The 23,049-nt window shown below is 44.0% G+C and overlaps 1 protein-coding gene across 4 annotated transcripts in view; it reads right to left on the bottom strand.

The window, feature by feature from the left end:
- Nucleotides 1–23,049, bottom strand: part of LOC118086118 (carcinoembryonic antigen-related cell adhesion molecule 5) — a 48,747-nt gene that overhangs the window by 17,476 nt on the left and 8,222 nt on the right. For all 4 annotated transcript variants that reach the window (XM_060275595.1, XM_035117393.2, XM_035117394.2 and 1 more), the window contains exons 3-6: nucleotides 4,827–5,096; nucleotides 2,346–2,603; nucleotides 1,251–1,523; nucleotides 819–1,073 (exon numbers count right to left, since the gene is read on the bottom strand). In XM_060275595.1, the coding sequence (XP_060131578.1) occupies nucleotides 819–1,073; nucleotides 1,251–1,523; nucleotides 2,346–2,603; nucleotides 4,827–5,096 (1,056 nt within the window). The remainder of the gene's footprint in view (nucleotides 1–818; nucleotides 1,074–1,250; nucleotides 1,524–2,345; nucleotides 2,604–4,826; nucleotides 5,097–23,049) is intronic.

Here is a 23,049-nt window from a genome sequence, read left to right as displayed (position 1 = left end):
GTGGCCCTCCTCCGAATTTTGTGGGTGTGTGCCTAGAGGAAGAGAAGGAGGCAGGGCAGAGGTGGGTGGTGAGCCAATAGAGATCGTGCTCAGCTAATGGAAGAAGTGTGGAGGGAAGGGGGCGGGCTTTGAAAGCTCTCAGTTCAGACCTCTGAGAAGCTCAAGCTCTCCCTCCCCCTGCTGCCCGATGGGTGGGGAGGAAGAAAAGAGCAGCCCCAGCTACAAAGAGATTACTCCTAAGGAAAAGCAACTCAGTCTCCACAGAAGAAAGGTTCCTCAATTCCTAATCTAAATAAGCATGGTACACAAAGGAACATTATATGGGATTCCCCATCCCCCTTCCCAGATGTAGACAGAATATAATATACCCAAGTTAGCACTCTGGGCTATCAAGTTAGGACCACGTGGCATGTTTCAACGCGCAAGTTAGCTGTGTATATGTTATTAAAATGGCGGCGGCGGCAACACCCTACCACCAGTCATGATTCTTGTCATCATTTAACACTCCAGGTTTTTGTATTGTCTGACCATTCGCTGCAGGCATCAGGCAAAATGAGTAGAAAATAAAGGAAGTTCCTGTAAACCAAGTATAATCCAGGGTAATAGCCACACCCAGCATAGGAAGTTTCAAGCTACAGACCAGCCTGATCTCTCCTTGAGAGACTCATGGAAGTCTTGATGAATATAGACATTGGAAAGGACAGATGAGGAGACAGTGGGCAGCATAGGGAGCTGCCCCAAAGAGAATGCAGACAAACTGGTGGCATTTGGTGCCACAGCGGAAAACACCAAGCTGGGATCCCTGAAGAGATACTTACCATACACCTCAACATGGAGGATTGTGTTTTTGCTGAGATTAGTCTCAGCATTGAAAGCACTGCAGGTATAATTCCCAGTGTCGTTGAGAGACAGATTTGAGATCAACAGCTCAGAGATGTTCCCAATTGTTTCCTCTTTAAAAATCCAAGTGTATTGAGGTGGCGGGTGAGAGTCGGCACTGCAGCTGAGGTTGAGGCTGGATCCCGTACTGTAATTTTTGTTTTGGGGGCTGATTACAGGATCATCAGGCCCATCTGGAGCAAACAGAGGAGAATCACAAGTTGGGCATCATGGTGAAGGGCTGAAGAGGTGGCTCAAGGGACTGAAGAATGATATATTCCTCATTCGGATTTTAGGAGGCACATACATGGGAGAGGGAAGCTGGGAGGTGGTGATAGAAGGGATGAACTGAGAATTGGCGCCACACTTACAGAACACTGTCAGTTCGAAGGGGGTACTGGTGTTCTTGCTGATTCTGTTGACTCCAAGGCAGGTGTAGGGACCTGCATCAGACCGGTTGACCGGGTTTATTGTGAGGGTTTGGTTATCGTGACTCAGCGATATTTGCCCTCCATCCTCCAGGCTCTGATTCCCTCTGAACCAATAGTAAGAGACCTCGCTGCCAGCAGAGGTGCAAGTCAGAATCAGTGACTTGTTCTCAATGGTTTCCGACAGACCCGTAATGGTAACGTCAGAAACTTCCGCTGTAAGGAAAGAATAACGAGGAGGCAGAGGGTTATCAAGAAACAAATGGTGAAGAGATGCAGGGAAGGGTGTTGCAGGTCTGCCTGCAAGGACTCCCTCTTCCCTTGAAATCTTCCAAGGAGGACAGAAACGTAGTTTAAAAGCCATGCGAATGCTTTCACCAACAGAAGAACAAGAAGGACCTCAAAGATACCAAAGAAGTGTTGAGTGACAGGTGATGAACAAGGCCCTGACTGGGGACAGATGGACAATTTCCACGGACAAGAGATATTTTTGTTTTCTTTGATTTGTGGCCAGTCCTAAATAGAAGTTACAGTCACTGCAAAAAGGCACCAGAGGGAGAGACAGTGAAGCAAGTGGCTGTGAGCACCATTCCTTTGAAGGGAAGCAGTAAGCTGTTGCATCAAGATTCTTATCCTGTTTCAGGAGATGCATCCTGGAGAGGACAGAGTCTTGCGAATAAGATGAACAGAAAACATACAAGAAGTTTGCCAAGGCAGCAAAACACCACAGAAGGTGATTCCATTGGTGATCTTGATTTGAAGGTCTTCATTGACAGGTGACTGATTCGAAGAGACACTGAGTCAAGCAATATCCTGTGAGAGACTAATCACTAACAGAAGAGCACCTGAGCCTGCTGGGTAGGCAGAATATGACAGAATAGGAGGCAAAAAGATGGCATTGGATTTGGCTCCAGGAAGAGTCCCATGGGAACAGGAAGTGGGACAGGAGTATAAACGACCAGCATGGCAAAAGAAATGCCAGTGAGTTAGAAGTCACGTTTCTAAGCCATGGATGCGTGTAACCCTGTAGATACTCACCTAGTACCCAGATCTTCCAGCTTGCGGAGGAGTTAGCATTGGTTTCATTGTTGAAAGCCTTGCAGGTGTAATTCCCACTTTGGTTGAACTGCAGATTGTGGATAGAAAGCTGGGAGGTGGACTGCATGTCTGATGTCTCATTGAAACTCCAGGTGTATTGTGCAGCTGGGTTGGAGTCAGCAGTGCAGGAGAGAGTGAGGTTGGAGCCCTCTGCGTAATAGTGCTCACTGGGGCTAATTACAGGGTCATCAGGCCCATCTGGAGTAAATACAGGAGAGTCAGAAGTTGGGGGAAGCCAGCGAGATCCTGGAGGGCTCAGGTGCCACCTTTGGCAAAATGCATTGTGAGTCGGATTGACCGGCACATGCCTGTGTGTTCGGCATGCGAAGTGTGATGTTGTTCTCTTAGTTGGAAGTAAGCTGAATTGCAGATAGAAGCGCTTGTTCGGAGACAGCAGAATAGCTGCCTTGGGAGGTTTAGACTGCCCCTTCCATATCCAGGATAAGTTTACTTACTTAGAGCATGCTTACATTTCTCTGGGAATCCTGACAAAGGAATTCTCAGGATTTCCCCAAAACTGTGGGGAAATCCTTGGTAGAAGTCATGACTTCCAATTAACTGGTTTGTGATCTGGGAATCAATATTGCAGACTCTATTATCAGAGAGAGGAAAGCAGGAAACAGTGAACCTTAAATGGGAAGCTGAACAAGCTGGGCAGGATGTGGGCAATAATTTTGTTCACTGTTTTTAAATGTATCTTTGGGAACTTGTTGCGGCTTATTCTTGAGCAATTTATGAAAAGAGGAACATATACGCTCAATTAAATGGAAAAGCTGTGCGTCAGGACAATACACTATAAAGTGAGACTGGCCTTTTTTTTTTTTTTAAAAAAAAAAAGCAATTAGCTAAGATTTCTGAAGTTTGCTGGGTGGCTGGCTTTGCTTAAGGACAAGAAGGAATTGCAAGCTTAAGAGTGGCAGGTCTTGATTGGGAGATAGTGCTTGTCACTTTAATAGCTCCGAGGTAACACAAGAGGCAGCAGTATTATTTAACTCTCCCTCATCAAAACTCAAGGAGGAGCCCAATGTGCCCAGATGTGCAGCAGTTGCAGTTTGAGCATTCGAAAGGAGAAATAGCTCCTTCTGGTTTCTTAGGTTTTGTCAGTAAAATGTGTGTGTCTGTGTGAAATCTGAGACAAGGAAGGAGTATTGCCTCAGCTAACTTCTGAGCAGCAGGGCTAGACTTTTACATCACACCACAGCCAGCCAGTCACCATACAGGAAGTTGCACAATACGTACTGGGAAGGAGCTATGTGCTAAAGCACATGGTATGCCTTTACTAGGCCACAAATCTAGTCCTTGCCATCTGCAGAGAAGGATTCCAGCAGTCCAGAAATGGCATCTGCCTCCGATGTTGGACAGCTACTTTGCTGCCAATCAGGCCAGGCAGTTCTATTTATTCATTTATTCTGATTTCTCATTTATATCCCACCTTTTCCTCCAGGGAGCTCAAGGGGGTCTGCTTGGTTCTCCCCTCTGTATTATTCTACACCAAGCCTGTGAGGGAGGTTAGGATGAGAGACAGTGGCTGCTTCAAGGTCACCCAGTCAGCTTCATGGCTGAGTAGGAATTTGAACCTTGGGTTGCCAGGTCCTAGCCTAACACTCTAATCATTACGTTTCATTGGCTCTGGATTACAGGGGCCACAGATCTCGCTCAATATGATGCAGACCCCTGAACTTCAACTTACTATCTTTGGGGCTGATGCGGTTCTTAAGATTTGACAGTGCTGTGTGAAATCAAGTGTATGGTTAGATCAAATAAGGGCCGCTACAATGATCTTCTATCTCTCCGAGAGATTTTGATGGTACTTTCAAAATATTTTATGATATACTGAAGGAGCGTCCCCACTTCCATCGTTCAACACTGAGGTCCAGCTCAGAGGGCCTTCTGGTGGTTCCCTCACTGCAAGAAGCGAAGTTACAGGGAACCAAGCAGAGGGCCTTCTCGGTAGTGGTGCCCGCCCTGTGGAATTCCCTCTCATCAGATGTCAAGGAAATAAACAACTATCTGACATTTAGAAGACATCTGAGGGCAGCCGTGTTTAGGGAAGTCTTTAATGTTTGATCTTTTATCGCTTTTATTATTAATAATAATAATATTCTGTTGGGAACTGCCCGGAGTGGCTGGGGAAACCCAAACAGATGGGTGGGGTATAAAATTTATTATTATTATTATTAATTATTATTATTATTACTACACTGCAATAAGTGGGGGGGGGGTTTAAAAAACAACAGAGACACACAGAGAGACATGGTGGGTCTCTCTACCTTTGTGTATTTCAGTCTTATTGAATCTACTTGCCAGCTATCCTCATCTTTAAAAGTTATAGTCTTGCACTCTCAGGGCCTAAGTCAAGCCTCCACATGCTCCGCTCCCAGTGCTGCTTCAACCCTCCCTCAACGGTAGAACCAGACTTACAGAGAACATTCAGCAAGTATGAGGTGCTGTCATTAGAGAAGCTGTTATATCCATAGCAGCTGTAGCTGTCCGAGTCATTCCGGCTCGTTGGACTGAATGTGAGGACCTGGTTGTTGTTGCTCAGAGAAATGCGCTCTCCAACCACTAGGCTCTCGTTCCCTCTTAACCAAGAGTAGGAAACGTTAGTGCCTGCGGAGGTGCAGTTCAGAACTGTGGTGCTATTCTCGATGGCCTTGCCAGAGTCACTGATGGTGATATTAGTGACATATCCTGTAGAGGGAGAGAGAGAAAAGAGAGAGAAGTAGAGGGAATGATGGTGTTATCCAAGTTAAAAGTGGAGAAGTAAGTAGGCCTCTTCAGGGTAGTTTATTCGTTCTGCATCTTGGAAGCTGAATATATCCGGCTGTCCTTTAAGGAGAGGTCCTGCAGTGTGATCCATTTGCCGTTGAGAGGTGAAACTCTTCTTTATTTTCAATTAGGAAACTTCAGTAAACTAAATTCTGCAGCAATAAGGAACAAGTTGGCAGATGCAAAGAACAGGAGGGCGCACATAGAAACACTTCAACATTATCAGTTGCAAAAGGTTGTCAGTGTAAAATGAATGTCCAGTCTGGGATGAATGTCAACATGGAACAAGGCAAGTGGACAAGAAAATAGTTGATACAGTAAATAACCTAAAAACACAGAATTGCAGCAAACAATAATTACAATTCCATCTCTGATGCATTTCACAAGGAAGACGGAATCCACAGCAGTGAAGGAACTGGTATGATGAAATCTGAAGGTTCGGCAACAGAGAATAAAAGAACAGAGTTTGCTTCTTTGGGAATGAGTTATTTGGGATTTGAGTGCAAATCAGTGGAAAATCTTCTGATCCAGGTTTTGGAACAAAGATGACCATCGATGGAGGACCAAGATAAAGCCCAAGTGGAACAAAGTTAAGGAAGGCAAGCAACTAGAAGGAAAGGGTCCATGCAGGGACCCGTGCCAACTTGAACCACCACATCAATCAAATTTCTAGAAGGAAGGTTCTTGAAGACAAGGCACACAAAGGAGGAGTAATGGCAGGACTGTCTGCACAATTTTTGTTCGTTATTTCAGTGTTTTCATTGACAGGAAAAAAAGTAGTGTGAGTCCAGAAATATGGTGAGAGACAGAGAGACTCCAAGACCAAGAACTGGATTTGACCTGAAGAAGAGTACTTCAAGAACTGAAGTGGAGTGATCGCCATGGATACTGCAAAGGGACAGTGAGGTGACAGAATACGAGGAATGCATCCTGGAAGCCAAAATGGCCATGGGACAGAGTCCGCGCAATCAAGTCCCCATTGTACAGATGAAGCAGTGACTGCAAGGACAGTCTTATCAGCCACAGGAAGGCGCAAGTTAGCCTAGGATCCAGCCTGGCCATTCAAGCTACTCACCCAGGACGCTGATCTCCAGGCTGGTGTGGTTGAAAAGGCCGGTGACATCATTGGTGGCCTTACAAGTATATTTGCCGGCATCATTTGGAGAAAGATGTGAGATCAGGAGTTGGGACTCAGTCTGAGCTTCCAGAAGTTTCTCATTATGATACCAAGAATAACTGGCAGGTGGGTTGGAGTTGGCAGAACACGAGAGGTTAAGGGGGAAGTGCTCTATGTAAACTGGCTCCTGAGGGTCGATTGTGGGTTTATCAGGCCCGTCTGAAGGAAATATAGGAAAGCCACATATCGGAAAGGGTCAGGCTGTGCTGTTAGAAGAGGTGCTACTCAGTTGCTACTACACTGGTGCCAAAACACAGAGCCTCTGGAACAGTTGTTTTTGCAACCTGCTATCCCCATGCAAGAATTCCAACCTGGAGAAATATCCCTGGGAATGTATGCTCAGTGAATATATCACCTCAGGGTTGTTTGGAAGAATATCAGGACCCTAAGGGTTTGAGCTTGGGGTGTGTGAATGCTAAATCCCCATTATTTAGCCTTTCATGTGGCAGAAAGCTGATTAGGATGCAGATAATATTCCAATCAGCCCATTGATCAAAGGGACAGATGCAGTAAAACCAAACAGTTCTTTCTGTTTTCCCCAAAACTTTTGTTGGGATTGTCGAAACTGGGTGTGGCAGTGAGCCACATACCTCACAGATTTGGGTGACCCAAGGCAACTAACACTGGATCCCTTCTATAGTATTCCTCCTTATTGGCCACTAGACTTTCAAGCTCCAGTTACAGCTCTAGGGCCTTTGAAAAATGAGCAAAGTCCCCTGCATGCTACACACATGCTAAGAAACCCTTTCATCTCCATAAGGAAGTTGTATTTTTTATTTGAAATTTCTATTTTGGCACTTGGAGAGTGTCCAGGGTGGGCTGCGGGGAGGCCTTTCTTGGCTGAATTGCAGCATAGAAAAAAAAACCCCTGTAATAATAATAATAGGATCAGGGGTTAGCAATATGATTGACCTGTGGACCAATGCATAGTTGAGTCCCAGGTGTGGGTCAAATATCTTACTCATCTTCATTTCATGCAGGCAGTACAGTATATGCACAGCTAGCTGCAATGGAGAACCCCACTGCTCTCAGAAAAAGCGGGAGGCTATAGCAAACGTGTGCTCCTGACAGACTCTGGCAGTTTCTATTCCCTCCTGAAGCAAGCTGTGATAAGGGCTAAAACAGCGACTTCTGTCTGCTACAGAAGGTAGAATGAGATGGAGCAACCTATGATTGACTGCAGCTGGGTTTGGCCTATGGGACACCAGTTGCCTGCCATTGCCCACATAGTCAGTCTAGACTTACAGAAGATTTGCAGCCAATGTGGCTCACTGGAATTTTCAGAGAAGCTGTTGTTCCCAAAGCAGGTATAGATGGCAGAATCATTCCTGTTGACTGGGTTGAGAATGAGCCTCTGGTTGTTGTTGTCTAAAGAGATATGACCTCCTTCTTCAATCAGCTGGCTTCCCTTCAGCCAGTAATACGAAACATTGGTGCCAGCAGCAGTGCAGGTCAAAGTGACAATACTGTTCTCTGTGGCATTAGAGGGGCCGGAAGTGGCCACATTATATACCTCTCCTGTTGGGAAAGAAAACTTTCAAAAGGGCTCCATGTTTCTTGTAGTGCCATAGCCATGGATTTTGATCAATTTGAAAAAAGAAGCAATATTAAGAGAAACAGGCACTGGGCCCAGACAGACAAAGGAAGAGATGGTTGGGAAAATCAATGCCGGCGGAGCGTTGTATTACCAAGTTGACAGTTTGCTTCCTTGACAACATTTAAGACAGAAGGTAGCACTTCGCGAAGAACTGAGATTTTGTGGCCAAACATCAGAGACATATTCTAAGCCCCCCCCCCCAAAAAAAACCAGCTTGAAAAGACAGTGTAATGAAAATAAGCTCTGTTATCATAAAGGAAATATAAAGACTTAGTGACATGTACACCTTTCCAGTTGATATCAGAGGAAGTGGGAAAACATCTAGCAAAACTTTGGAACCCGGAAAAGATTTACTGCATACAAGGAACAGCAATGGTCCATGGACTGAGAGTTTGTGACTTGGAATGTGCAACACACCATGAGGAAATGTGAGGACTGAGGCAACAATGGATAGAGTCAGATGAGAGAGGCACATTTTTTTGTTATCTGGGTGTTTTCATTGACAGGAAAAAAGCTAGTGTGAGTCCAGAAATATAGTAAAAGACAGAGAGACTCCAAGACCAAGAACGGGATTTGACCTGAAGAAGAGTACTTCAAGAACTGGAGTGATCGCCATGGATACTGCAAAGGGACAGTGAGGTGACAGAATACGAGGAATGCATCCTGGAAGCCAAAATGGCCACGGGACAGAGTCCGCACAATCAAGTCCCCATTGTACAGATGAAGCAGTGACTGCAAGGACAGTCTTATCAGCCACAGGAAGGCACACTTTAGCCTAGGATCCAGCCTGGCCATTCAAGCTACTCACCGAGGATGCTGATCTCCAGGCTGGTTTGGTTGAAAAGGCCAGTGACATCATTGGCGGCATTACAAGTATAATTGCCGGCATCATTTGGAGAAAGATGTGAGATCAGGAGTTGGGACTCAGTCTGAGCTTCCAGAAGTTTCTCATTATGATACCAAGAATAACTGGCAGGTGGGTTGGAGTTGGCAGAACACGAGAGGTTAAGGGGGAAGTGCTCTATGTAAACTGGCTCCTGAGGGTCGATTGTGGGTTTATCAGGCCCGTCTGAAGGAAATATAGGAAAGCCACATGTTGGAAAGGGCCAGGCTGTGCTAGTAGTAAGGGTGCTACTCAGTTGTTACTACACTGATGTCAAAATACAGAGCCCTTGGAACCTTTATTTTTGCAAAATGTTGTCACCATGCGATCTTATTGACCTGGAGAAATATTCCTTGGATTGGATGCTCAGTGAATATATCACCTCAGGGTTGTTTGGAAGAATATCAGGACCCTAAGAGTTTGAGCTTGGGGTGTGTGAATGCTAAATCCCCATTATTTAGCCTTTCATGTGGCAGAAAGCTGATCAGGATGCAGATAATATTCCAATCAGCCCATTGATCAAAGGGACAGATGCAGGAAAACCAAACAGTTCTTTCTGTTTTCTCCACAACTTTTGTTGGGATTGTTGAAACTGGGTGTGGCAGTGAGCCACATTCCTGACAGATTTGCGTGACCCAAGGCAACTAACACTGGATCCCTTCTATAGTATTCCTCCCTATTGGCCACTAGACTTTCAAGCTTCAGTTACACCTCTATGGCCTTTGGAAAATGAGCAAAGTCCCCTGAATGCTACTCACAAGGTTAACTAAGAAACCCTTTCATCTCCATAAGGAAGTAGTATTTTTTATTTGAAATTTCTATTTGTTCACTTGGAGAGTGTCCAGGGTAGGCTGGGGGGAGGCCTTTCTTGGCTGAATTGGAGCATAGAAACACCCCCTGTAATAATAGCAATAGGATTAGGGGTTAGCAATACGATTGACCTGTGGACCAATGCATAGTTGAGTCCCAGGTGTGGGTCAAATCTCTTACTCTTCTTCACCTCATGCAGCTAGTATATTCACAACTAGCTGCAATGGAGAACCACACTGCTCTCAGAAAAAGCGGGAGGCTATTACAAACGTGTGCTCCTGAAAGACTCTGGCAGTTACTATTCCCTCCTGAAGCAAGCTGTGATAAGGGCTGAAAGAGCCACTTCTGTGTGCTACAGAAGGTAGAATGTGATGGGGTAACCTATGATTGACTGCAGCTGGGTTTGGCCTATGGGACACCAGTTGCCTGCCATTGCCCACATAGTCAGTCTAGACTTACAGAAGATTTGCAGCCAATGTGGCTCACTGGAATTTTCAGAGAAGCTGTTGTTCCCAAAGCAGGTGTAGTAGGCAGAATCATTCCTGTTGACTGGGTTGAGAATGAGCCACTGGTTGTTGTTGTTTAAAGAGAAATGACCTCCTTCTTCAATCAGCTGGCTTCCCTTCAGCCAGTAATACGAAACATTGGTGCCAGCAGCAGTGCAGGTCAAAGTGACAATACTGTTCTCTGTGGCATTAGAGGGGCCGGAAGTGGCCACATTATATACCTCTCCTGTTGGGAAAGAAAACTTTCAAAAGGGCTCCATGTTTCTTGTAGTGCCATAGCCATGGATTTTGATCAATTTTAAAAAGAAGCAATATTAAGAGAAACAGGCACTGGGCCCAGACAGACAAAGGAAGAGATGGTTGGGAAAATCAATGCCGGGGGAGCGTTGTATTACCAGTTGACAGTTTACTTCCTCGACAACATTTAAGACAGAAGGTAGCACTTCACAAAGAACTGAGATTTTGTGGCCAAACATCAGAGCCATATTCTCACCCCCCCCAAAAAAACCCCAACTTTAAAAGACAGTGTAACGAAAATAAGCTCTGTTATCATAAAGGAAATATAAAGATTTAGTGACAGGTGCAACCTTCCAGTTGATATCAGAGGAGGTGGGAAGACATCTACCGGTAGCAAAACTTTGGAACCCGGAAAAGATTAACTGCCTACAAGGAACAGCAATGGTCCATTGACTGAGAGTTTGTGACTTGGAATGTGCAACACACCATGAGGAAATGTGAGGACTGAGGCAACAATGGATAGAGGCAGATGAGAAGGTTTTCAAATACCTTCTCCCTACAAAGGCATGAGCTATGACTTTCAGTGACAATATTTCTATGTATTCAATGTATGAAATATAAAAAAGTTCCACAAGACTGTGTGTCTAGTTGCATTTATATTTGAGCAAGTAAATACTGATATTCATGTACGGAGTGTGCACTACATCTTATGATCTGCAATTAACATGGTAAATATTGCTTGTGGCAAGTTTACATAGAACATATCCCTCACTGACATCATGATTTATTGATAGCTAGCGCTGTATTCTTAATGATTCCAGCTCTAAGTACCCCTTTCATACCACATCAAATTTATTGGGGTAAACATGCAGTTCTTTTCTTTTTTTAAGAAAGAACCTTCATTTTGACGAGAAAGAAATATTTATGTATGAAAAACCGTCACTATACTGAAGGAACTGGTGTGATGAAATCTGAAGCTTCAACAACAGAGAATAAAAGAACAGAGTTTGCTCCTTTGTGGATGTGTTATTTATGGTTTCAATGCAAATCAGTGGAAAATCTTCTGATTCAGTCTTTGGAACAAAGATGACCATCCATGGAGAACCAAGATAAAGCCAAAGTGGAATCAATTTAAGGAAGACAGGTATCTGGAAGGAAAGGGTCCATTCCGGGATCCTTGCCAACTTGAACCACCACATGAATCAAATTTCTAGAAAGAAGGTTATTGAAGACAGGGCACACAGAGGAAGAGAAATGCCAGGAACTTTGGCACAGTTTTTGTATGTTATCTGGGTGTTTTCATCGACAGAAAAAAAGAGTAGTGAGTCCAGAAATATGGTAAGAGCAGAGACTACAAAAAAAAAACCAAAACTGAATATGACCCGAAGGAGAGAAACTTCATGGTACTTCAGGAACTGGAGTGATCACCATGGATACTGTAAAGGGACAGTGAGGTGACAGAATACAAGGAATGCATCCTGGAAGCCAAAATGGCCACGGGACAGAGTCCGCACAATCAAGTCCCCATTGTACAGATGAAGCAGTGACTACAAGGACAGTCTTATCAGCCACAGGAAGGCGCACGTTAGCCTGGGATCCAGCCTGGCCATTCAAGCTACTCACCCAGGACGCTGATCTCCAGGCTGGTGTGCCTGAAAAGGCCGGTGACATCATTGGTGGCATTACAAGTATATTTGCCGGCATCATTTGGAGAAAGATGCGAGATCAGGAGTTGGGACTCGTTCTGAGCTTCCAGAAGTTTCTCATTATGATACCAAGAATAATTGGCAGGTGGGTTGGAGTTGGCAGAACACGAGAGGTTAAGGGGGAAGTGCTCTATGTAAACTGGTTCCTGAGGGTCGATTGTGGGGTTGTCAGGCCCGTCTGAAGCAAATATAGGAAAGCCACATATTGGAAAGGGTCAGGCTGTGCTAGTAGGAAGGGTGCTACTCAGTTGTTACCACACTGATGCCAAAACACAGAACCCTTGGAACCTTTGTTTTTGCAACCTGCTGTCCCCAGGCAACATTACTACCCTGGAGAAATATCCCTGGGATGGATGCTCAGTGAATATAGCACCTCAGGGTTGCTTGGAAAAACATATAATATATTGTCAGGATGGCTCTAGGTTTTTCCTGACTCTTTTAGTTGCTAAGGATCTGAGTTTGGGGAAGAGGGGTTGGAAACACTAAATACCCACTCCTGAGCCTTTCATTTAGTATTTATCTTCCGAGTAGCAGAAAGCTGATCAGGATGCAGATAATATTCCAATCAGCCCATTGCTCGAAGGGACAGATACAGTAAAACCAAACAGTTTTCTCTGTTTTCTCCACAACTTTTGTTGGGATTGTCCAAGCTGGATGTGGCAGCGAGCCAAGTTTGTCGCAGGTTTGGGTGACCCAAGGCAACTATTACCTGATCCATTCTATAGTATTCCTCCCTACTGGCCACTAGGCTTTCAAGGTTCAGTTACTGCTCTGTAGCCATTGGGAAATGAATGAAATCCCTTGCATGCTGCACACAGGATCAGATCAAAACCCCATTCAACCCTATCTGATATTTCTATTTGTGCACTTTGTGAGCATCCATAGGGGGGCATTTTCTGGCGAAAGGGAGCATTAAAAACTCTTTAAAATTGGATTAGGTTTTAGCCATGAGATGACTTGGGAGCCAATTCAGGGAAGAGTACAAAGTGTGGGTCAAATCTCTTTCCTTTCTCCACTTCTTGCATCCACTATACTCATAGTTAGCTGCAGTGAAGAGACACAGAACACGGCCCACTGCCCACTAGGGATGGGAGATATCTGGTTTTCAACATTGTGCTGTATCACCAGCTAAACATATCTGAAATAAGGATAGAGCTTTGGCTGGCTTCACGGTTTTTCCTGGATCACGCTTTTTGCCGGTGGCTGCTCTTGTGATTCACTGACCCCGCATGAAGCAGGGGAGAGCTGAGATGGCAGAGTGAAAAAGGGCTGCAGGAATCGAGAGAAGCATTGGCTGGCTTCACAGTTTTTTCCACATTGCGATCTCTACATAGCACACACCATGCTTCATGATATATTGCCAGGTCAGAAATTATGAAACCAATATCACAATATGGACTTCAAACCAGTTTTGGATGATATATCAACTAGGCCTACTGCCAAATAGGATTATGGGTGAGCAATAAGATTGACCTGCAGACCAATTCATAGTTGAGTCCCAGGTGTGGGTCTAATCTCTTACTCTTCTTCATTTCATGCAGCCAATATATTCACAGCTAGCTGCAATGGAGAGCCACAGAACACTGCTCTCAGGAAAAGAGGGAGGCTATAGCAAACGTGTGCTCAGGACAGACTCTAGCAGTTTCTTCTCCCTCCTGAAGCAAGCTGTGATAAGGGCTGAAAGAGCCAATGGGGTAACCTATGATTGACCGCCGCTGGGTTTGAACTATGGGACACCAGTTGCCTGCCATTGCCCACATAGTCAGTCTAGACTTACAGAAGATTTGAAGCCAATGTGGCTCACTGGAATTTTCAGAGAAGCTGTTTTTCCCAAAGCAGGTGTAGAAGGCAGAATCATTCCTGGTGACTGGGTTGAGAATGAGCCTCTGGTTGTTGTTGTCTAAAGAGATATGACCTCCTTCTTCAATCAGCTGGCTTCCCTTCAGCCAGTAATATGAAACATTGGTGCCAGCAGCAGTGCAGGTCAAAGTGACATTATCATTTTCTGTGGCATTAGAGGGGCCGGAAACGGCCACATTATATACATCACCTGTTGGGAAAGAAAACTTTCAAGAGGGCTCCATGTTTCTTGTAGTGCAATAGCTCTGGATTTTGATCAATTTGGAAAAGAAGCAATATTAAGAGAAACAGGCACTGGGCCCAGACAGACAAAGGAAGAGACTGTTGGAAAAATCAATGCCGGGGGAGTGTTATACTACCAGTTGAGACTTTGCTTCCCAGAGGAGATTTAATACAGAAGGTAACATCTCATAAAGAACTGAGATTTTGTGGCTAACAATCAGCACCATATTCCAAAAAAAAACAGCTTGAAAAGGCAGTGAAATGAAAACTGGCTTTGCAATTATAAAGGAAATTTAAAGGCTTAGTGACAGGTAGAACATTCCCGTTGACATCAGAAGTGGAAAGACATCTAGGAAAACTTTAGGATCCTAAAAATGAAATTGACCACAAAGAATAGCAATAGTCAATTGACTGACAGTTTGTGATTTGGAATGTGCAACACACCATGAGAAAAAGGACTTAAGGCAACAATGGAGGCAGGCCGATGAGAAGGTATTCAAATGCCTTCTGCCTATAAAGGCATCAGTTCTGAGTCTCAGTGAGATATCTCTGGATATTCAAGGTATGAAATATAGAAATGTTCCACAAGAGTGTTTGCAGATGCATTTGTATTTCAAGCAGAGAGATACTGCACTGCATTCTATGATCTGCAAATAACATGGTAAAACTTTCTTCTGACAAGTTTACATAGAAATTTTATTCTGTTTTCTGCCTTGATTGTATTTAAATGAAGGCAGAATGCATTACACTTTTGCATTTGTGAACCCATCCGCCACAGACACCTTGATAGATCTTTCTGCTAGTTTATTTCAACAGAAGCTAGCACTGGATTCTTCATGATTCCAGTTCTAAGTAACCCCTCCATACTGCATCAAATCTATTGGAGTAAACATGCAGTCCTTTAAAAAAGAAAAAGAAAAACCTGCTCTTCCCAGAAAAAGATGCATTTTTTAATGAAAAATGGTCACTACACTAAAGGAAATGGTGTGAATAAATCTAAAGGTTCAGCAACAGAGAAAAAAGAACAGTTTGCTCCTTTGTGATGTGTTATTTATGGATCAGTACAAATTAGTGGAGAATCTTCTGATCCAGCTTTTGGAACAAAGATGACCTTCTATAGAAAACCAAGATTAAGCCCAAGTGGAACAAAGTTAAGGAATTATAGATTCAGGTAGGTAGCAGTGTTGGTCTGACACAGTCGAAATAATAATAATAATAATAATAATAATAATAATAATAATAATAATAAAAAGTTCAGTAGCACCTTAGAGACCAACTAAGTTTGTTCTGGGTACAGTGGTACCTCTGGTTGTGAACGCTTCTGGTTTCGCTCACGTCGGGTTACGAGGTCCACTAACACGGAAGTAGCTGCTCCTGGTTGCGACCTTTGCCCCAGGATGCGAGCAGAAATCGCATGCTGGAGGCATGTGCAAAGCAGGATGCCCCATTGCCGAAAGCGCGCCTCAGGTTAAGAACCGTTTTAGGTTACGAACAGACCTCCAGAATGGATTAAGTTCGTAACCGGAGATACCACTGTATAAGCTTTTGTAGAAGTGTGCATGCACACGAAAGCTTATACGAAGAACAAACTTAGTTGGTCTTTAAGGTACTACTGGACAAAGTTAAGGAAGACAGGCATCTGGAATGAAAGAATCAGTTCAGGGCCTGAAGCACCAAGTGAATAATTGCAAAATGCTTGCCAACGTGAACCATCACAACAGAAGGTCTAGAAGGAAGGTTGTTGAAGAGAGGACACACAAAGGAGAACTGGCAGGAATGTCTGCACAATTTTTGTCCATTATCTGAGTGGATTCATTGACAGGAAATAGTAGTGTGAGTTCAAAAACAGGGTGGGAGACATAGAGACTCCAAGATCAAGAACTGGATTTGACCTGAAGAAGAGAAAGTTCATGGTACATCAAGAACTGAAGTGGAGTGATCGCCATGGCTACTGCAAAGGGACAGTGAGGAGACAAGAATACGAGGAATGCATTCTGGAAGCCAAAATGGCCATGGGACAGAGTTCGCGCAATCAAGTCCCCATTGTACAGATGAAGCAGTGACTGCAAGGACAGTCTTATCAGCCACAGGAAGGTGCACGTTAGCCTAGGATCCAGCCTGGCCATTCAAGCTACTCACCCAGGACGCTGATCTCCAGGCTGGTGTGTCTGAAAAGGCCGGTGACGTCATTGGTGGCCTTACAAGTATATTTGCCGGCATCATTTAGAGAAAGATGCAAGATCAGGAGTTGGGACTCGTTCTGAGCTTCCAGAAGATTCTCATTATGATACCAAGAATAACTGGCAGGTGGGTTGGAGTTGGCAGAACACGAGAGGTTAAGGGTGGATTGGTCTCTATAAACTGGCTCCTGAGGGTCGATTGTGGGGTTGTCAGGCCCGTCTGAAGTAAATATAGGAAAGCCACATGTTGGAAAGGGCCAGGCTGTGCTAGTAGTAAGGGTGCTACTCAGTTGTTACTACACTGATGCCAAAACACAGAGCCCTTGGAACCTTTGTTTTTGCAATATGTTGTCCCCATGCGATCTTATTGACCTGGAGAAAAATGGATGCCTCACCCTGGGAATGGATGCTGAATGAATATATGACCTCTAGGGTATTTGGGAAGATATACAGTATATCATTAGAATTGGCTCTAGGTAATAGATGACTCTTTTAGATGCAAAGAGTATGGACCTCAGGGTAAATCACTCACTACCCACTCTTGAGCCTTTCCTTTGGTATTAATCTACAGAGGAGCAGAAACCTGATCAGGATGCAGATGATATTTCAATCAGCCTATTGATCAAAAGACAGATGTAGTGAAAACCAATGATTATTTCAGTTTTCTCTATGTCTTTTGTTGGGGTAACCCAAAGAGGCAAAGTCCCCTGCAGCCTACACACAACGTTACCTAAAATAACCCTTTCAACTCCGTAAGGAAGTTGTATTTTGTATTTGAAATTTCTATTTGGGAACTTGGAGAGTGTCTGGGGGTGGGGTGGGGGCTTTCTTGGATGAAATGGAGCATAGAAAAAAAACCTCCAACAATAACAATAGGATTAGGGGTTAGCAATAAGATAGACCTGTGGACCAATTCATAGTTGAGTCCCAGGGGTGGGTCAAATCTCTTACTCTTCTTCATTTCATGCAGGCAGTATACTCACAGCTAGCTGCAATGGATAGCCGCAGAACACTGCTCTCAGGAAAAAGAGGGAGGCTGTAGCAAACGTGTGTTCAGGACAGACCCTGGCAGTTTCTTCTCCCTCCTGAAGCAAGCTGTGATAAGGGCTAAAAGAGCCACTTCTGTCTGCTACAGAAGGTAGAATGTGATGGGGTAACCTATGATTGACTGCAGCTTGGTTTGGACTATGGGACACCAGTTGCCTGCCATTGCCCACATAGTCAGTCTAGACTTACAGAAGATTTGCAGCCAATGTGGCTCACTGGAATGTTCAGAGAAGCTGTTGTTCCCAAAGCAGGTGTAGTAGGCAGAATCATTCCTGGTGACTGGGTTGAGAATGAGTTTCTGGTTGTTGTCATCTAAAGAGATATGACCTCCTTCTTCAATCAGCTGGCTTCCATTCAGCCAGTAATACGAAACATTGGTGCCAGCAGCAGTGCAGGTCAAAGTGACATTATCATTTTCTGTGGCATTAGAGGGGCCAGAAATGGCCACATTACATACCTCTCCTGTTGAGAAAGAAAAGTTGCAAAAGGGCTCCATGTTTCGTGTAGTGAAAAGCGCTGGATTTTGATCAATTTGGAAAAGAACCAATATTAAGAGAAACAGGCACTGGGCCCAGACAGACAAAGGAAGAGACCATTGGAAAAATCATTGCCAGGGAATGTTGTACTATCAGTTGATAATTTGCTCCCCAGAGATTTAAGACAGAAGGTAACATCTCACAAAGAACTGAGATTTTGTGGCTAAAAATCAGCACCATATTCCATCCTGACTCCACAAAAAAACCAGCTTGGAAACGAAAACTGGAGAGGCTTAGTGGCATGTGCAAACTTCCTGTTGATATCAGAGGAAGTGGGAAGACATCTAGGAAAACTTTGGCACCCCAAAGGAAAAGAGTGACAGCATACCAAAAAAAAGCAAATGGTCATAGGCAAGATGAAAAATCCAATGCATCAAGAATGCTGGCTTGGACACACCCTAAGGAAGAAAGGACATGGAAACAAAACAAACAAGAGTCAGCCACTGGATGAAAGCACAGTGGGATCACAGCATGAGAGACAACAAGCTAAGACCTGGAGGTCCAAAATCAGATATAAAGAGAAAGCTTCATCAACCCAAATTGACAGCAGGGTGTAATCAGTAAACAGGCCGGAGCAGATCATATTCCTTGAATAGTGGCAACAGATAGCCATTCTTGAACTACTCACCCACCACCTCAATTTCCAAGGTGGTGTTTTTCTGGTCACGAGTCACTTTATTCATCGCCTTGCAGAGATACGTCCCAGACTGCTCCACGGAAATGTCTCGGATAAGCAGTTGGGATCCGACAGAATGTTCTGTCCCATTGATAAACCAAGTATAGACAATAGCAGGCTCTCCAATAGCTGCACAGCTGAGTTGGATGTCAGAATGCTCATTGTAAACTCTTGTTTTTGGCTGGATCTCAGGTGTTTCGGGTCCAACTGAGGCAAACAGATGAAGCTACCATGTTGTTATTCCAGCAGGCGACTGAGATTCCCTCCCATCCCTTCGCAACATGAAAGATTCCTTCACCAGAACAAGATGGAGCCAGACAGACAGGGAATTTTTTAGCCCCCTGATGTTCCAGGGAAAGGTGACAGACACAAGTAAATAGAACAGTGCTAAGAGAGAATCTTGCTAGGACTTATCTCTTCACCTGGGTCTATTTGCACCTCCTTGACAGGCATCCTAGGGACCTGTGCATCTCACCTCAGATGTTATGACAACAAGCTTGGTGTATCTCCATACAGATCTACAGTGATGAGTCTTAGCTGCAGGCTGCTGGTTTTCGTCATTGTCACCTTGGTACGCATCCTTCCCCTTTGTGGCACCTCTGCTTTCTGCTTGCAAAATGAGATCCCAGGACCCCCCCCCTTCAGTCAATTTCTGTGCAGCTCCTATAGGGCCCTGCTCAACAACTTCTGGAATTACACTGAGGTTGCATCCACGCTAGTCCCTTCCCCAGGAGTTGCCATCTTTTGCTCCCTCACTTTTTATGGGGAATTGTTGTGTCCCAGGGTATTCTGTGTTGTCTTCAAACCTGACATATGGTGGTATGAGCAGGAGCTTGCTATAAAATGTAATTCCAGCCTAAACATGATGCCTGGTGTGGATAACATATAACCAAGGCTTTTAAGGGGGCCTTTCTTGAATAGGATGCTTTTGTGAGTAGACGTTATAGAACAATCCTGGCCATATGGACAACTATTGCTGGATACAAAATGCCACAGTATGAAGCACCACCTATTTTAATTCCATTTCCAGCTAGCTGTGGAAGAGCAATGCCTCAGTAGCATACAAGAGGAAGCTATTTAAGTGAGACCACTTGTCCAGCTAACACAGTACTATTGAATGCGACTGGTAATAGGTCTCCAAGATCTCAGGCAGAGGTATTTTCCATAACCTTTCACTTGAGGTGCGAGGCACAGAATCCAGAAACTTCCGTATTTAAAGCATGCACCTTTATCTTGTTGAACTATAGCCTGTCGTTGAAATGGGCCACAACGCAACTTACTGGCAAACGCAATTTGTAATGTGTTATTTTATGCACTGTGACTTGCTATTTCTGTTGATTATAGTTTGGAAATTATTTATTGTAATTGTTAAGAGTGAATTTCTGTTTAATTATTATCTGCTGATATTTCATTGTGTGCTATTATTATATTCTAATGGATGATTGAATATTAGTTTATTTGATATAAGTTGTTTATTTTAAAGTTAGGCTTTCATCATGACATTTTTGTATAGGATCAGATTGTCATAAGGTGTGCAATCTTTGTTGTATAGTAATATACTTGTGTAGAGTAATATAAAAAGGCGGTATACAAATTAGAAGTGAAATGAAAATGAGAAGCAGCTTTACAGTACCGACAGGCACAGGCACAGGGCAGGAAGGAAATAATAAATTCATTTTAAACTGTAGACAGAGAGGGCAGGACTCAGAAAATTAGCAGAAGTGCCCTCAGAGTTTAGTTTGAGCCACGGCTGAGACCAGGATCAAACTTTCTATTCATTCTCAGGGCTCAGCACTAGGAAGAAGGAAATAAATCAATTGTACAAACAGCACCTGTTTGGAGAACAACCTGCCAGTACTAGCTGGCACCATTTCCAGACACTGCTGTTCCTATTCTACCTGTCTCTAGGGATAACTGGAATGACCTTTATTTAGATGACGCAATAAAAATGCTCGACTGGCTGATTCCTATTCAGCAGGGACACAGAATACAGCACAGCAGCAATGGCTGCACATACTAGCAGCCTCTGAGAGATGTTCTCTGGGAGTTTGCTGCAGGAAGTGGCACAGGAGGAAGTCCGCCTAACAGGGATGGCTCAAAATATTTTGCTGCCCCTGGCAAAAAATTGGCCCTCAGCCTTCTTGTATGCAACCGTGGGGGTGGGGGTGGCATTACATTTTTTTTACTTATTTATACCTTCATTGTAATTATTTATCGTCCTGCCTTTATGAATGAGTTCTCCCAAGGAGGCTGGCAAGTGAAAAGATCAAAACAATAAGCATTAAAAATGCAGCACAGAAAGATTGTGTTTCCTTCGCAAAGGGTTTCCCTGATTGAATCCTCCTTACCCGGTTTCTAGTGGAGGAAACAGACTGTTCACAGCTCTATTCACTGATATGGAATGAAGGAAAAGTGGCTGCAGTCAGATCATTTAGCCCTGCAGATCAGAAGTGGCTGTGCATTGTCTCCATAGAGGTTTTTCCCAATGGGTCTGGAGCCCCTTGCATTCTGTCCTGCCACCCATTCAAAACCTTTGTGGATCGTTCATAGTTTGTGTGCTCTGTCCATAACTAAAACAGAAACACTAAAATTTATGGCTAAAGTTTGTTAATACATTGGAAGGATTTTAAAAAACACTTGTAATTTTAGAAATAGTACAGGAAATCTGAGGTAAATAGTAATAACAAACTGGGGGTGGGTGGGAGGGAAGCCAGGGGTGGAGAATCCCATTTTATGGATTTGATATTGTTTTTGTGCATATTTTTCTTTGTTTGTGGTTGTTATTGTCAGTGTTTTCGTTGTTGTTTTTGTTGAAAATTTAATAAAAAAATTTATTTAAAGAAATTATGGCTAAAGTTCATCCAGACGTTTCTGAAGGCCGAGTTGCGTACCTGAGCAGACTTAAAATAAATTTTGCCTTCAGTTTTTTTTAAAAAAATGTGTGTTGTGTCTGTGTATTGGGGCGAAGGCTTCTGAAGACAGCAGAGAGCAGCAGCTAATCTGCCTTTCCAGTAGACTAATAGGGGAAGCCATTTTGCTGAAACAATAATAATCATGGCCTTGCAATCTTAATTTATATGTGAAATTGAATTTACTATTTGGAGAATAAGGAACTTCAATGACCGTTAGGCACTGTGGGCCTGTTTTTCCAACTCTGCCTTTCTAATAACTGAAATAATTACCAAGATGGGAGCAGATGGCCAGGACTATACTATAGTCACAGCTATGAACTCTTTGACGTCTGGCTCATTCTGCCTCAATTTTACCAGTGCAGCACCCAAAAGTAGCAAGCTTTGTTCCGCATTTAAATCTATCCCCAAGAGCACTTTTAAAAATTCCTTAAACTACTGCAAACAATATTACTGGGGTGGAGAAGTGAAAATTGTATGGCCAATGTGGGCTAACTCGGAGCCTCAAAATCGCACCTCCTTTGATAAAAGGCATAGCTGTGGCTATATTCCCTTTGTTGTGAGAAGAGCCTTGTTAATAAACCTCCTGTTTCAGCTCCCTAGCAGAGCAGGCCTTTAGCGCCTTTCGGTTGCAAGAGGCCGCCCCTGTCCTGCCTCGCCTCGCTTGCCTGGGTGCCCTTTTACCCAAGGGAGCCACAGTGAGCGGTGCCAGCAAGCTGCGCCTGACGCCAGCAAATAAAAACAGTTGTCAAGTTAATGAGAAACGGAGGAGGAGGAGGAAGAAGAGAAAAACAAATCTGTGCGAGGGGGGAAATCCTGCGGAGGCCTTTCTGTGCTAGCTGAGACCGGGGCCAAGCCCTCTCTCCCTCACACCTGACTAGACTCTGGGGCGAACCCTCACACAGCCCTCTCCTGATTTATTTGTTGCTTCAGAATTACATGAAGTGGACAAGAAAAGGGAAGGAAATAGATAAAAAGAAAGAAAGATGTGGAATAAATATAGGCAGCTTGGTTCGTTCAGCTCTCCGTGAAGAGAACATGTCTGTCAGTGTTCTCTGCTCAAAGGGGTGGGTGTCTGGGATTTTATAAGTGGGCCTCAAAGCGAGATTTCGGAGATTTCTCAGCCTCCTCCCACGTCCACAAATTATCTCCCTCAGGCAAGAGGAACATGAATAAATTGCCTGGAAGAGCCACATGCCAGTTTGACCCACGAAATGTTCAAATTAAGGCAGAGCTAGGATGAATCTGAGGGAAATCTGCAGGCCATTTCTCTTCCTAGCTCTGAATGGCTTCACTCCTTTCTGTGTAAGGCCCTTAATATGGTGCTTGAGACAGAACAAATGGTGCCTGCCTGACATGGCAAACACACACACACACAAAATTAAACACTAAAAAACTCAACTGTTTTCAGTTAATACAAAACGTATGGTCCGCAACATCATGCTTCTTTTCGGGACTACCTGTTTCATGCTTTTATTTAGAATGATCTGTTGCTTCCTCTCTTCAAAAATCTAATCGTTGGGCCTTAT

This window comes from Zootoca vivipara, chromosome 6, assembly GCF_963506605.1.
Source record: "Zootoca vivipara chromosome 6, rZooViv1.1, whole genome shotgun sequence".
In the NCBI taxonomy this organism is placed as follows: domain Eukaryota; kingdom Metazoa; phylum Chordata; class Lepidosauria; order Squamata; family Lacertidae; genus Zootoca; species Zootoca vivipara.
This window is presented reverse-complemented; position numbering and strand designations above follow the sequence as displayed.